The sequence below is a fragment of the Populus euphratica genome, unplaced genomic scaffold (assembly GCF_000495115.2).
Source record: "Populus euphratica unplaced genomic scaffold, PopEup_1.0 scaffold193.1, whole genome shotgun sequence".
NCBI lineage: Eukaryota > Viridiplantae > Streptophyta > Magnoliopsida > Malpighiales > Salicaceae > Populus > Populus euphratica.
This window is the reverse complement of record NW_011500023.1, coordinates 98503-111762: the sequence shown is the minus strand read 5'-3', so window position 1 is coordinate 111762 and position 13260 is coordinate 98503. Positions and strand designations below refer to the sequence as shown.

Sequence of the window (13260 nt, the reverse complement as noted above, 5' to 3'; positions counted from 1 at the left end):
TAGATTGATTTTTGGGATTTTTTTATATCCAAACTCCAAATTAAAGATATCTAAACAGATTTTTTTTTTTCCGTATCATTAGCATTGACTTGTTTTTTTTTTAACGAGGTATTTGAGAGTGTGATAGTGAATATTTTTTAGAATAGTTCCAAATTAAAGATATCTAAACAGATTTTTATTTTTTTTTCTCCATATCATTAGCATTAACTGGTTTTTTTTTAACGAGGTATTTGACAGTGTGATAATGAATATTTTTTAGAATATTTTTCAATCAAAAATATATTAAAATAACTTTTAATATCAGTATATCAAGACAATTTAAAAACATAAAAAAATTTAAACAATAAATTTTTAAAAAAAATCATGAAACACATATTGTACCACAACCCCAATAAACTTCTAAAACTTAAAAGGGTGCATGAAGTAATATTTCAACAAGAATTTTATTTCAATTCCAAACTTTTTATTTTTATTTTTGCTTGAAATTAATTTTTTTTGTAATTTCTAAATTATTTTGATATATTAATAGTAATAAAAAAATAAAAAATATATATTTTCATAAAATTTCAAATAAAAAATAATTAGTACTAAAATCTCAAACATTATCACAGGGAGACATAGTTTTGAAAAAAAAATGGTAAATAAATTTGCCCACAATTATTTTTCAAATCATCAACGTCGCCTTTTTCCTTCTCAGTTATTCTCTGAATCATCAACGTCAATGGGAGCACTTATATAATTATCCTATACTTTTAATTATCATTAGATTAATATACATAGCAGTAACCTTTTTCTTCTTCAAATAAACATGGATGCCAGTGTTCCAACAATTCGCAACTTCAGGACAAAAATCCTGTCAAACATAAATTTCATCCGGTGAATTGAAACGTAGATGGCATAGTTAATTAACACCATGACAGTGCGTATATATACACAAATTAAGATGATTTTCTTGTGGCCAATTTACTAAAAAAAATATCTCCAATATATATTAATCAAGCATTCAATACGTATAAAAGAAACTAATTTATTTGATATGGTTTTTTAGTGCAATCGTTGTTTCTTACTCAATCATTCTCGGAAAATAAACACAGGCTGCTATTTGATTTTGTGATGAAGAAATGTATATAATATTTCAGGCAGTGTTGGGACGGGTGTTTTATTTTATTTTATTTTATTTGTATCTATCTATCTCTCTCCTATGTTGTGCAAGTAAATGGTAATTAAATTAAGTTGAACAATATAAAATTTCACTTGATTAGTAATCAAGGTGAAGAAATTTTAGAGGGAGAAGGAATATAGTGTATTGAAAACTCAAAATTTATTTTTGATTTGGTTTAGTTTTATAAAAAAATATAAAAAATAAAATTGATACCGAACTAAAACCAGTTTCAATTAACTAGTTTTAGTTCAGTTATTTTATGTTAAAAACAAAAATTGAATCAACTGGTTTCGATTCGGTTTAATTTGATTCAGTTATTTTATATTAAAAATCAAAAACTATATTGTTTTTTGAATTTTTTATTTTCTCATGGGCTTAGTTCTGATTTGGTTTGATTGAGATTTTTTTATTTTAGACTTATAAAACTGAACCTAACAAAATATTTTTTAAAATATTTTAATTTTTTTATCTTTTTACTCATAAAATGGAATAAGCAATTTGACCACCATGACCGGTAGTTGTTTTGACATGATGATATATTTGGGAGGAAAAAAAATTAGCAAGTAAGCCCTACGTGCTATGCTTAGATTTTAAGTTTATCCCATGATTTTTGGGCAACAGTGTTTTAATACACAATAGCTAGGAAAACAGCAGCTAATTGATGTCGCCATTGTTTTGGTCATCAACAACCTCCTCGGATGCCCTTATGAGATCCTCTACAATGGCTGCAAATCACAAGTGAAAAAATCGAGTTTAGCAAAGAGTAGGAGAGAACTACAAGCACGTATCTGGGTCAGTGAATATGAGTAGAATAATCCCCATCTTCTTTCTCTCGCCAACTGCCACCGGAATTCCACTGTTCATGAAATTAATGCAAATTTTATGATGTTAGCATCTAACTAGAGAAATCTAGATTTAATGTTTATGATTTTTTTCCACTCTTCATACATGGCCTGCAAAAATTAAAGGAAAGTGGTTGGCTAGTCACGTTGTGCTTCCTTTTGCAGAGCGAAAAACAATAATTTAACACAGAGAGTAACAAAACCCTAATAATATCAGCGAGCAAACCAATAACCATCCACAGTCTCATATTTTGGTGCTTGTTCTGCCATGATCTGCCTTTTCAAAAATAGGAGGGAGGGTAAGTGACAGTTGATCAGTGAGGCATGTTTGAATGAGAGCACTAAGAACTTAATTTAGACGGGATATATAAAAGAAAAAACGAAGGTGGTGAAAACATATTCACCATAAACAGCAAATGATTAGTGGCTAGATTGTAGGGGGGAAGTATATGGTAGTTCTTTAGAGGAAAACTACACAAGATCATGTGGAAAACATATTTGTAAAATCGTTTGCTTTTTAGAAATTATCATTCAATTATTTGGAAAAAACAAAGATGGAACATGGGTCCATGCATGCCGGCGGATTGCATGCAAGGAATTTATGTTGATATTCAATGGCTCCACAAGAAACTGGCCAAAAAGATCATGAATAAACATAACTTAGAGTCAAGGATGATGAATTCATGCTCAGAAATTTGAATGCCATGTCCATAACGAATAAAAGAAAATCAAAGAAACACCTTAATATCACTTGGCTTATAGGTTATTATATATATAAAACCATAACTGATTGATGAACATGATCGTAGATATTATATCAATAAAAAATTTACTCAGAATGCTTTGGAAATTTAGCATAAAAAGTATCCATATCAGAATGCTTTGGAAATTTAGCATAAAAAATATGCATACCAGTTCTGAAAAACACAGGCAACTGATAGATAGTTAACTGGGGAGAAAATGTGTTGTCATTCTCCGGGATTTTTAAGGATCAGCCAATTGATATGAACCAGCATGCCTACCATTAAAATGCCTGTAAAATTTCTTAAAGCAAAAATGAACGTGAGGGAGTAATTGTGCCCATAACTTTTAAGGAAATGACAAAGCCATGTGTTTCATAACATGGGTCTCGAACTCTCACCTTGTGAAAGAGATAGGCAATATGATGCTTTTTCCATGAAATACTATGAACCAACGACCTTGTGTTTTGCATTTGGAGCATGCAGACAATACCTTCCCGTGTTTGAGCTCATATTGGTCACGTAGAGAAGTCAAATTATCATCATCATTTGCAATATATTCAAATATTCTTAAAGATTAATATAGTAAGATTCTTAAGATCACAGAAAAATATTTTATTCATCAAAGTATCACATCATCAGTGGTCTCATTATTTTTTTATAAATGCAGTCATTTATTTGCATCAAAAGGGCCCAATTTTTCTGTACCATAGAACTAACCAGGCTCCTTTACCAGGCTTAACTCTCTACTTGGATTTAATAACTATGATATATACTAATTATTTATCAAATTACAGTTGACTCAATGAATTTCAAAATGTTGGTTGAGATTTGGACCCTACACATAATAATATACAATAAGTTATTGCAACTTCTTACTATGATTATTTTGCCAAGAAACATGCCAAATGAAAGTCGTCGTTTAGAAACTGTACACGAACAGTAACTTCAATACATAATTAAAACAACCTTGCTCCTCAATTAGAGATACCGATAACTACAAGAACATTTAATTTAAAGAGATTTAACATTAATTTTTAAAAGTATTCGAATCGTACCAGGCTTAACTCTCTACTTGGATTTAATAACTATGATATATACTAATTATTTATCAAATTACAGTTGACTCAATGAATTTCAAAATGTTGGTTGAGATTTGGACCCTACACATAATAATATACAATAAGTTATTGCAACTTCTTACTATGATTATTTTGCCAAGAAACATGCCAAATGAAAGTCGTCGTTTAGAAACTGTACACGAACAGTAACTTCAATACATAATTAAAACAACCTTGCTCCTCAATTAGAGATACCGATGACTACAAGAACATTTAATTTAAAGAGATTTAACATTAATTTTCAAAAGTGATTTGGTAAAGCTTAAATTTACATGAATCATTTATTATTATAAAATTCACAGAAAATAACTAAATCTTTTCTCATTTTAATTACACAATAAAACAATAAAATTAATATTGAAAAAAAATTAAAATTAAGCTCAAGAGGTATTTTTATATTTTTACAATAACTTTTTCATTATTATAATATTAGCTGAGAGATAATTTTATATTTGACCAACTATAAAATAACAAATAACTAAAAAGCACATTGAAATAACCAAAATTCTTTTAAAAGCAGAAAATTTTAAATTGAAGTTAAGGGGCTTTTTCATCTTTTTACAATGGTTTTTTTATTATATGATTTGATATTTGACTAAATATAAAAACAATAACAAGCATGTGTGTGACACCACAAGGTGTATAAAAGGTGCTTGTGCACGTCAAATAGTTTGTGCAGCACCAAGTATGCAAAAACCACTTAACACGATTCTAAAAAAATAAAAGAATATAAAGCTCGCAACGAATTTATATGGATGATAAATAACAAATCCATTAAGTTTAAAATTTCAACCTAATGCCCTATTATTACAAAACAACTAAAACAAAAAGCAAAAACATTGTAGTCTCCTTTGTATTTTTCTATTCACCACATGTGATTTTTTATCCTCCTAAAAAAAATTGCTTACCTTTAAAACGAGGATATTTTTGTATTTTCATACAGTACTTTAGTCATTTTAGATTTGTTTGAGGGTATTCTTGTCTATTCGTTTTTTTAATTTAATATATTTTATGTTTCATCCTCCGATAATATGTTGTTTTAAAATTAAGCTTTATAATTTTTATTGATTTTTCTTCAACTTAAATTATCTCATTCATATAATTAGGATCCCAGAGTTTAATTAACTTTCTTTGTTTGCTTAGTTTTTTCTTTTATTTTAGATTTATTATTCTACACTATATTTATTTGGAGTTGAATTTTTTTTTTTGTGTTTGCTTTTTATTAGTTTATCCTTGGTTTATATATTTTGCTTGCTTACTCAAGTTGGATCATGTTAGGTTTTTTGTTTTTGTGTTTTTTTCTCTATATTTGATTGTTTGGAATCTTACCTTCACATCTTTTTTTTGTTTCTTTAACCATGTTTTTTTTAATGTTATCATGATTTTCTTATGTGAATTGGTCCCTTTACTAATGTTATCTCTCTTTTATTGTCTAATTAATTATACTAGTATCTTTTTTACGTCGGGTCTATATCCCGAAACGTGTTTTTCTATTTTTCAAAACACCTTTGTGTTTCCCTAACACTTTTTTCTACTAATAAAAAAAAATTATTCTAACTCGCAGCATAGCACACACTCCCAAGTTTAGTAAGCTACTCGTGGGTTAACCTAATGTTTCACGTTTAAAGAGCAAATACCAATAAATTTCTTGGTCTAGCTTCCTAGTAATTAGTTATTAGAAAAATGTGATATATATGTTCCTTTCAAATATATGTAATATCCTGAATTAATATCATTCATGGATTGTAATAGTATTCATTTAAATCCCTAAAAATATTGCCATATAAATTAATATTATTGATTTGTATTTAAACATTTAAGATCCTTTATTATATTTACAAAAAAAAAACTATAGATTAAAATGGTTTGGATAAAAAATACAAGGTCCAATTAAGTGACCAAACAAAGCTCTCGGGTAACATGGTTAACCTAGTAAAATTTAAAAAAATATATGTGAGATTCTAATATTTTACATATAAAAATTAATAAATAATTTATATATATTGTAAATAATAAAGTTTAAAAAATTATTTTATATTGAAAAAGTAAATAATAAAGTTTAAGAAATTATTTTATATTGAAAAGATATTATTTTTTTCTTTAAAAATAAATTACATGCATCAAAATTAATTTTTATCACATATTAAAAAAACAATATATTACTTTTACTTTGTTAACTATAGCTGCTAAGATTGAAAGCATTACCGATTTTTAGTTATTAAAAAAGTTGTTTTGATTTAAAAAGGGTAAAGTTGTTTTTACCATATTCTTTGCAATAATCGAGGAAATTGCCCCCGTGATTATCTAAGATCCAGTGAACTTGAGCAAGAAACTTTATTTCCAATTATTATTCTTCCTAATTAGGATGTTATTTTCTCTTATGAGAAAGCTAAAATAGGTCACATAATGCTAGAATCTATATCACCTCGATAAAAATGCCATCAAACTGCATCTTACACAAGCTCAACAAAAAGAATTAGACATAGAAAATCTATGATCCTCCGATGAAGATATGGTGCTGGGCTGCCTGCTCTTTTGTTTGTGCAGTGTCTCTTGGTGCACCGTATATACCCCACCGACTAGATTTATGGAACCTCAAAAACTTGAACCATGCTTTTACTCTAGCCATCTTCGGTGGTTTCTTGCTTAGTGCAATGAACCATGCTTTTAGCATCCTGAGTCAATCGAAGCCATAACTATATATGCATGCATGTCTTCAAAGTGAACATATATATATTCATCATCTAATTATTCTTGCCCATGTAATTTTAGAGAAAAAGATTAGATTGCAGGAAGAAAAAATGCATGATAGATTTAGAGGGTCTTTATGAATATGATATTGGTTGTTTTTTAAAATAATTTTTATTTAAAAAGATAAAAAATAATAATTTTAAGTAGGAAAAAAATGATGATTAACCCTTATCTTAATCATGATAGTTTCATTTATGAAATAATCTTAAAAATTACTTTGAAATGATGATTGGTAGTAATCGTTATAGATGATTGTTGCATGCTCGAAGCCTCCACAGCCTAGAAACTAAATAACATGAGGATAATTTGAAATTGGATCAACAAGTGTAGAGGATTTTTTTTCTTTTTATTATTAATATGGATATTGAGCTAGTTTGCATGTTTTTTTTTATTAATTTTATAAATTTTTAATGGCTCTGAAAAAATTTAAACTTATAGTTATTAAAAATTAAATTTTAATTTTAACCGGTTAAATTATCACTTAGGATTACAAGCTAGAGAATTTACTCGTGTGGCAGCTCAATCTTCGAGAGCTACAAACTGTGGATTGAAACCAAGCAACCCCATCACCTGGTACTGAAGGGGGCCAAGTTGTGTGGTGGTTCAGGGAGGAGGCCAGGTTATGTTTTCTGGTCACCCGGCATTTCTCGTCACCATGATTTTGTTTGGAAATTTGATACCCCCCATTGCAGATTGCAAGCTCTTTATTCCTCCTTTCAGTATATACAAACCTCACTTTTTCATGCCTGTCCTTTGAAATTTCTAGCTCTCTATTTCTCAAATGTGTCCTTGTAATAATAGTTGCTCTTTGAAAATTGAACTCTAGAGAATAATAACCATAGATTTTTGTGCTCATTTCCTGTCTCTCTGTGCCATAGCAAGGGAAAATGGTAATGTCCGAGGTTCATTTCACAACATGTTGCATGTTATTGTACTGTCAGCTCTAGCCACGTTACTTTGCTGCTATTTAGAATTGCGTTCCAACTAAATTTTCATGTAAATTTTATTTTTTATTTAAAATTATTTTTTTTATTATCAGATAATTTTGATATACTAATATAAAAATTTTTATTTAAAATTAATTTTTTTATTATCATATTATTTTAATGTACTAATAAAAAAATAATTCTTAATATATATATATAAATAATTTTAATATATTTTCAAATAAAACATATTTTAAAAAATAATTATTACTACTTTTTTAAATATCTTTTCATATATCTAGCTTATGATGAGATGTTAGCAGGAAAAAACTCCCTATAGATTTTTTTATAAAAAGAGTATTGTCAAATCATTTTATATATTAATTAAAAAATAAATAATTTTTAAATATGAACATTTCTACCTGTAATATAAATTTTAACATGCTGTTTTCAAAGTTGAACTCAAAAAATTAGAGAATAGGGGAAAAAATTTAACTATCAAACTAACCTCTAAAAAATTTTAAATTTAGCAATTAAACCAACTAGAAAGTTGAGTAAATTTTAGACTTTAAATCATTATAACTTGGGAACCTTGGTTGGAATGATGAGCGGATTTGATTTTATATATATATATAAAAACGGTTGGACAAGAAGTGCTCTTTCTTGGTATGATCTCTCTCTCCAACGGGCAGCCTCCCATCTTCCTCTCTTGTTTTTTCTGTCTTCTTTTCTTTTTGCTTTTCTAGTTAAAAGTGTCTTCAATCACTTTTTTTTAGCTCCTTTTAGATCTTAAATCCAAATTAATATCTATTAATTATGGATTTGAACTTTTCCTTCTATAAAATTACTTACAAATCTTATGTTTGAAGACGATGAATTACAAGTTTATTTAGAAATATGGTTGTAATTACTTTTTATTTCAAAATGTATTAAAATCAATTTTTTAAAAAATATTTTAGATATTAATACATAAAAATATATAAAAAATACCAAAAACATGTTAACTTAAAGTAAAAAATTAAATTAATTTTTTTTAAATACAAAAATAAACATACCTAAAATGTGAGAATATCATGGTATATTGATAGAATAAAGAATATTAAAAAAACTAAAGGGTTTGTGGGGAATATTGTCAATGCACACACACAAAATATTGTTGATGGGACCATTTTTTCCCGTTCTTTCTGTGTTTCGTTGATTTTTTGCTTCAATTGACTTCACAAGGGTTCTTGTGATGTTGAAAAAAGGTTTCAGTTGTAAATGAATGCTTGAATGGGCAAAATCAACTTTAATTTGATTAAAAATAACTAAAAGTCTAAGAGATGAAATTAACACCCAAACAAATTCTAAGGCTTCAAAAAAAAAAATACAGGTGCTTTTTTAGTTCTTCAAGTTTTTCTTTCAATTTATTTTCATTATGTTTTAGTAATTTATTTTCTTAATATTTTAATTTCTTTATTAGTGAGTAGTGCTAAACATGAGAAAAAATAAAGTATTTATTATAATAGTTTTATAGAAAAATTTTATTAAGATATTCTTTGACCATCATCTTTTCTAAAAATATAGATTTGAAAAAGAAAAGTTTTTATAATTAAATTGATTTTAGAGTTTTTAAGTATCTTCGGGTTAATACGAGGTCATGAATGAATTTAGTTTAATCTTTGAAATGTTTCATATTAAAAATAGTTTATTTAAAACAAAAAACATTAATGGCATGAAAAGAGTTGTCAATTCCTACATGTTTTTTTTAACATTAATGAGATTGTGTCATTATCTTCAATTAAGATTACAACATTTTTTTAATATTAATTATTTTTATTGTGTCATTATCTTCAATTAAGATTACAATTCTTTATAGCATTTTTTTAATATTAATTCTTTTAAAACAAAAAATAATATTAAAAAATATATTCAATTATGTCATTAACTTCAATAATTAATAAGATTATAGCTTCAAATAATAAAATATACATTTTTTATTCTTGTTAGATATTCATAAGCATATTTCTTTTAAAAAAAGATATATTAGGTTCAGATATAAAAAATAATTAATAATATCACTATAAAAATTTATAATCTTATTTGAAGATAATAATACAACTTAATAATGTTTTAAATATTGATTTAGTTATGAATATTTATTTTAATTATTATTTTTATTAAAAATACTTTCATAAAAAAAACACGAATAAGAAAGGGAAAGTTTGCCTAGTAATTCGTTTTTCTTCAGAATTTTAATCGTTTATTTTTTTACAGATATCTATTTAATTATCACAATACTGAATAAAAACATTTCAAAAATTGTCTCACAACATACCGTAGGTACAATGGTTAGTTAAAAGAAATTGAAAGAGGACGATGTTTTACCGTGTAAAACCTTATTTATCCTCCCAAAAAACATTGTTCACCGTACAAGTCGTCGTCTTCGGCCTTTGTTTTTTGTTTTGATTTGTTTCGGTCACCTAACTCCGGATTCTTTCAATTTGGTCCTTGAAATTTCCTTTGGGTTGCATTTTATCACATTCCCTGGGTGTTTTACATTCTTTCAATATTTAATGGCGTGTCAAATTTATACTGGATAATTTAAATCATCAGAAATAATAAAATTAAGAGAAAAGAGAACAAATTTGATATCTGGGAAAAAAGCAGCGTTTTTCAATGTTCATTGTTACAAGGCAAGCAAATATGCAGTTTAGTTCCTCAATTTTAATTTTGTTAAGTTCAATCCCTTACGGTTTTGGAATGTTCCCTTAGATCCCTAAATTTATTTGTTTTACGTTTCAATCCTTAAAACTTAAAAAATAAAATAGAAAGTCATTTAAAATTTGCCTTTTCTATTTCATTTGGCCGTGTTTTATGGCAATTACATGTTTTTTTCTCTGTTAAGTACATTATTATAATAGTTTATGAAATTATTTTTCATATTTTTATGTGAAAATAATTGAGATATGAGCTTTTAAGGTTAAAAAACTAGGACCCTCGTTTTCCTAACTTCACCGTTATAGAAGAACCATAAATAAATAAATAATAAATTTTCCTATTCTCAATTAAAATTTTCATAATAAAAAAAATGTTTATATACTATAACTTTTTATCTCACATTTGAAATAACTTTGAGGGATATAAATTAATTAATTAGATTTTAAATTTACTTTCAGATTACTAATTTGACTTTTATAAAGACTACTAAAATCCATATAATCATTATTTTTAAAGATACCTATAAACTTATACGAGTTTGGACAGTCATAATAATAACAAAAATTAATTAATTTGAAATCTCATCCACAGTGTAATTGGCTAAATAAAAAGTAAAACAACCTTGTAATTAAACAAGATGATTGATTTTTTCAGGGCAATTCAAATAAGGGCTGTTTGGCAAACGTTGTTTTAATTATTTTTTAAAATAATTTTTACTTTAAAATATATTAAAATAATATTTTTTATTTTTTAAAATAATTAAAAATTAAAAAATATTAGTTTAAAATAAAAATAAAAATTTCTTCATTAAACGTTTTTGAACTAAACAGTTTCATCACATGCTTCTGTTGTCCTACGTGGAAAGCACTCCACCAAGTAATGGAGGAAGAAAATCAAATTTTACTGCGTAGTGCAAACCGATCAAGTCATTTCAGTCATCAAATCCAGATATGATTACATTCTTGACAAGAAGGACAACCTAAAATATTTCCATGGGTAACAAAATACACAGCTGCAGACTACATATAGATTGCATACGCCAGAGATCCAATCTCAGACTTCGTTTCAAGTTTCTCATGATGACCCGTCACTTTACAGACTACAGCATCAACAGCAGCTCTCATAAACCCTAACGTCTTCCCTCCTAACTTACATGATTCAAGGCTAAAAAGACCAAAAACTACCCTGCTTTCTCTATTATTTTTTTTCATTTCTTCCTCTTTACATGATAAAACAGGAAAAAAAAACTATTAAATTTCTGTTCTTTGTATATTTCCCGCTTGTTCTCTCTTGAATGCCAAGAAATGAAGCTTAAATGGTTGCATTCTCTTCACTTGATGAAATTCTTGGTGAAGCCATTGATTTCTCGTGCAAAGGATCACTTGAAAATCTCGACATTAAAGAAGAATCTGAAAAGGCCAACATGAGAACAATGGTTAGATTTTGATTATATATATATATATAAAAAAAAAGACTAAAAAACCATGAATTCTAGAAAGTGAACAAAAGGTTCATTGGTTTTTTTTACCTCTAGAAGAATTGAAAGATTTCTTGCAATGCAGGATAGCACTTTGAATCCCATCATGTTGCAGCAGCAAAGAATCATCTCTCCTGCTCCCAATTGGAGGAGAAACTCCTGCGGTCGCTGAAGCTGATTTGCTCTTCCCAAGATGCCTAGAAACCACTCTAATCCCAGCAGGAAAACTCCCCTGCTTTTCCTTTGCCGTCACCGTTGCTGAGGAAGATGATGGAGACCCAACTGATACCTCACCGGAAAATCTCATCTTGTCGCTTTGTTTGTTGGAAACTTTGATGTATAATGGCTTGATTAGCTTTAAGTACTTTTGTATCATTTCCTTTGAGAATCTCTTTGATGCATCATTATCATAAGAATCATTAGCGATTTGCTTCCTCAAGCTGTTTTGTTTAGTGAAAAAAGAAGCATTTGTAACCTCTTCAAGCTTGAGTTTGACAGTAAAAGACTTGTTCCCTTCGTGCTTTTTGCTATTTGCATTGAAGTACTCCGTTTCCCCTGTTTTCTCTGTTTTCTGTGGTGCCATTGACTTCGATTTCTTGAACATGAGGACTTTAAACCTTGGAGCTGATTTTAGCAAGGAGATTGGTGACTGAGGTTTTGATGAAGAAATGGGTTCTATAGGGAGGATTTTTCTCTTTGAAAGGAGATGATCGGTTGAAAGAGTTGGCTGCTGAAATGTGTGTTGAGACTTGTGGCTCTCTTTGTCAGCTAAATTGTGGAGAGGCGCTTGTTTAGAGTCAAAGACGTTGCTTTCTTTGTCTAGTGAGTGATTGTTTTTTATGTTGGTGGTGTTGTTGCTGCCGCATTTATTGGTGTCAAAATCAGGCACAGTAAGTTCCAATTCAAAAAACGAGTCTTCTCCTTCTTCAAATTCATAATCTGTGAATGGGATCTCGGTGGTGTCATCACTGCTTCCACTGGAGGGTCGGTTTTCTTTATGGGTAGTGGTGGTGGTGGTGGTGGTGGTGGTGGGTCTCCAGAACTTGAGGAAGTAGAGAGCTTCCATATTTTGAAAGAAAAGGCTAGATGGGAGAGCTTTGAAAGAGAGAAAGAAGAGATGGGGATGGCGTTGGCTTATTTTTAGGGTTTAGAGGTGGGTTTTTATAGCAGGTTAAAGGGAGGGAGAGATTAAAGTGGGGAATTACTTACCAAAAAAAAGAGATTAAAGTGGGGAATTTCTGGTTAAGAGATAAAAAAAAGAAAGAAAAAAAAAAAAGAGCTTTTGCACTTCGTTTTAGGTTTTTGTTGTTCGTTATCGCAGTATTGAATATGGTATTACAAAGGGTAAGGCAGAGAGGGTTAGTGAGGTCAGGTTAATTTTGCTCTGCTTTGCTCCTGCTTTTACAAGAGAGATAGATAGATAGATAGATAGATAGGTCATAGTAAGCCAGGTTGCTTTTGGAATTTGGACACGCATTGTTTCTAAGTTTGGTTGTTTGTTATTAACATGAGAGGTCTTCAACATCCGCTCTAGGGCTCGA

At 28.5% G+C, this 13260-nt stretch overlaps 1 protein-coding gene across 2 annotated transcripts; it reads right to left on the bottom strand.

Annotated features, from left to right (window-relative positions):
* Positions 1-11150: 11150 nt before the first annotated feature.
* On the bottom strand, positions 11151-12916 carry LOC105142012 (probable membrane-associated kinase regulator 5). 2 transcript variants are annotated; one of them, XM_011049449.1, is made up of 2 exons: positions 11771-12916; positions 11151-11651 (listed from the first exon to the last, which is right to left on the bottom strand). In XM_011049449.1, the coding sequence occupies exons 1-2, from the start codon at positions 12783-12785 to the stop codon at positions 11554-11556; spliced, it is 1113 nt and encodes a 370-aa protein (XP_011047751.1). In that variant the 5' UTR covers positions 12786-12916; the 3' UTR covers positions 11151-11553. The 2 variants fall into 2 exon arrangements, with proteins under 2 accessions (XP_011047751.1, XP_011047750.1); XM_011049448.1 differs by having other exon boundaries at positions 11151-11656; positions 11773-12916.
* Between the last annotated feature and the right edge of the window lie 344 nt (positions 12917-13260).

What these genes read in the sequence shown, in the direction of transcription:
- LOC105142012 (XM_011049448.1), bottom strand. Translation starts at nt 12,785, where the DNA reads ATGGAAGCTCTCTACTTCCTCAAGTTCTGGAGACCCACCACCACCACC. An exon ending in AAATCTTTCAATTCTTCTAG is followed by an intron (nt 11,657 to 11,772) that starts AGGTAAAAAAAA and finishes CATGTTGGCCTT; the next exon opens with TTCAGATTCTTCTTTAATGT.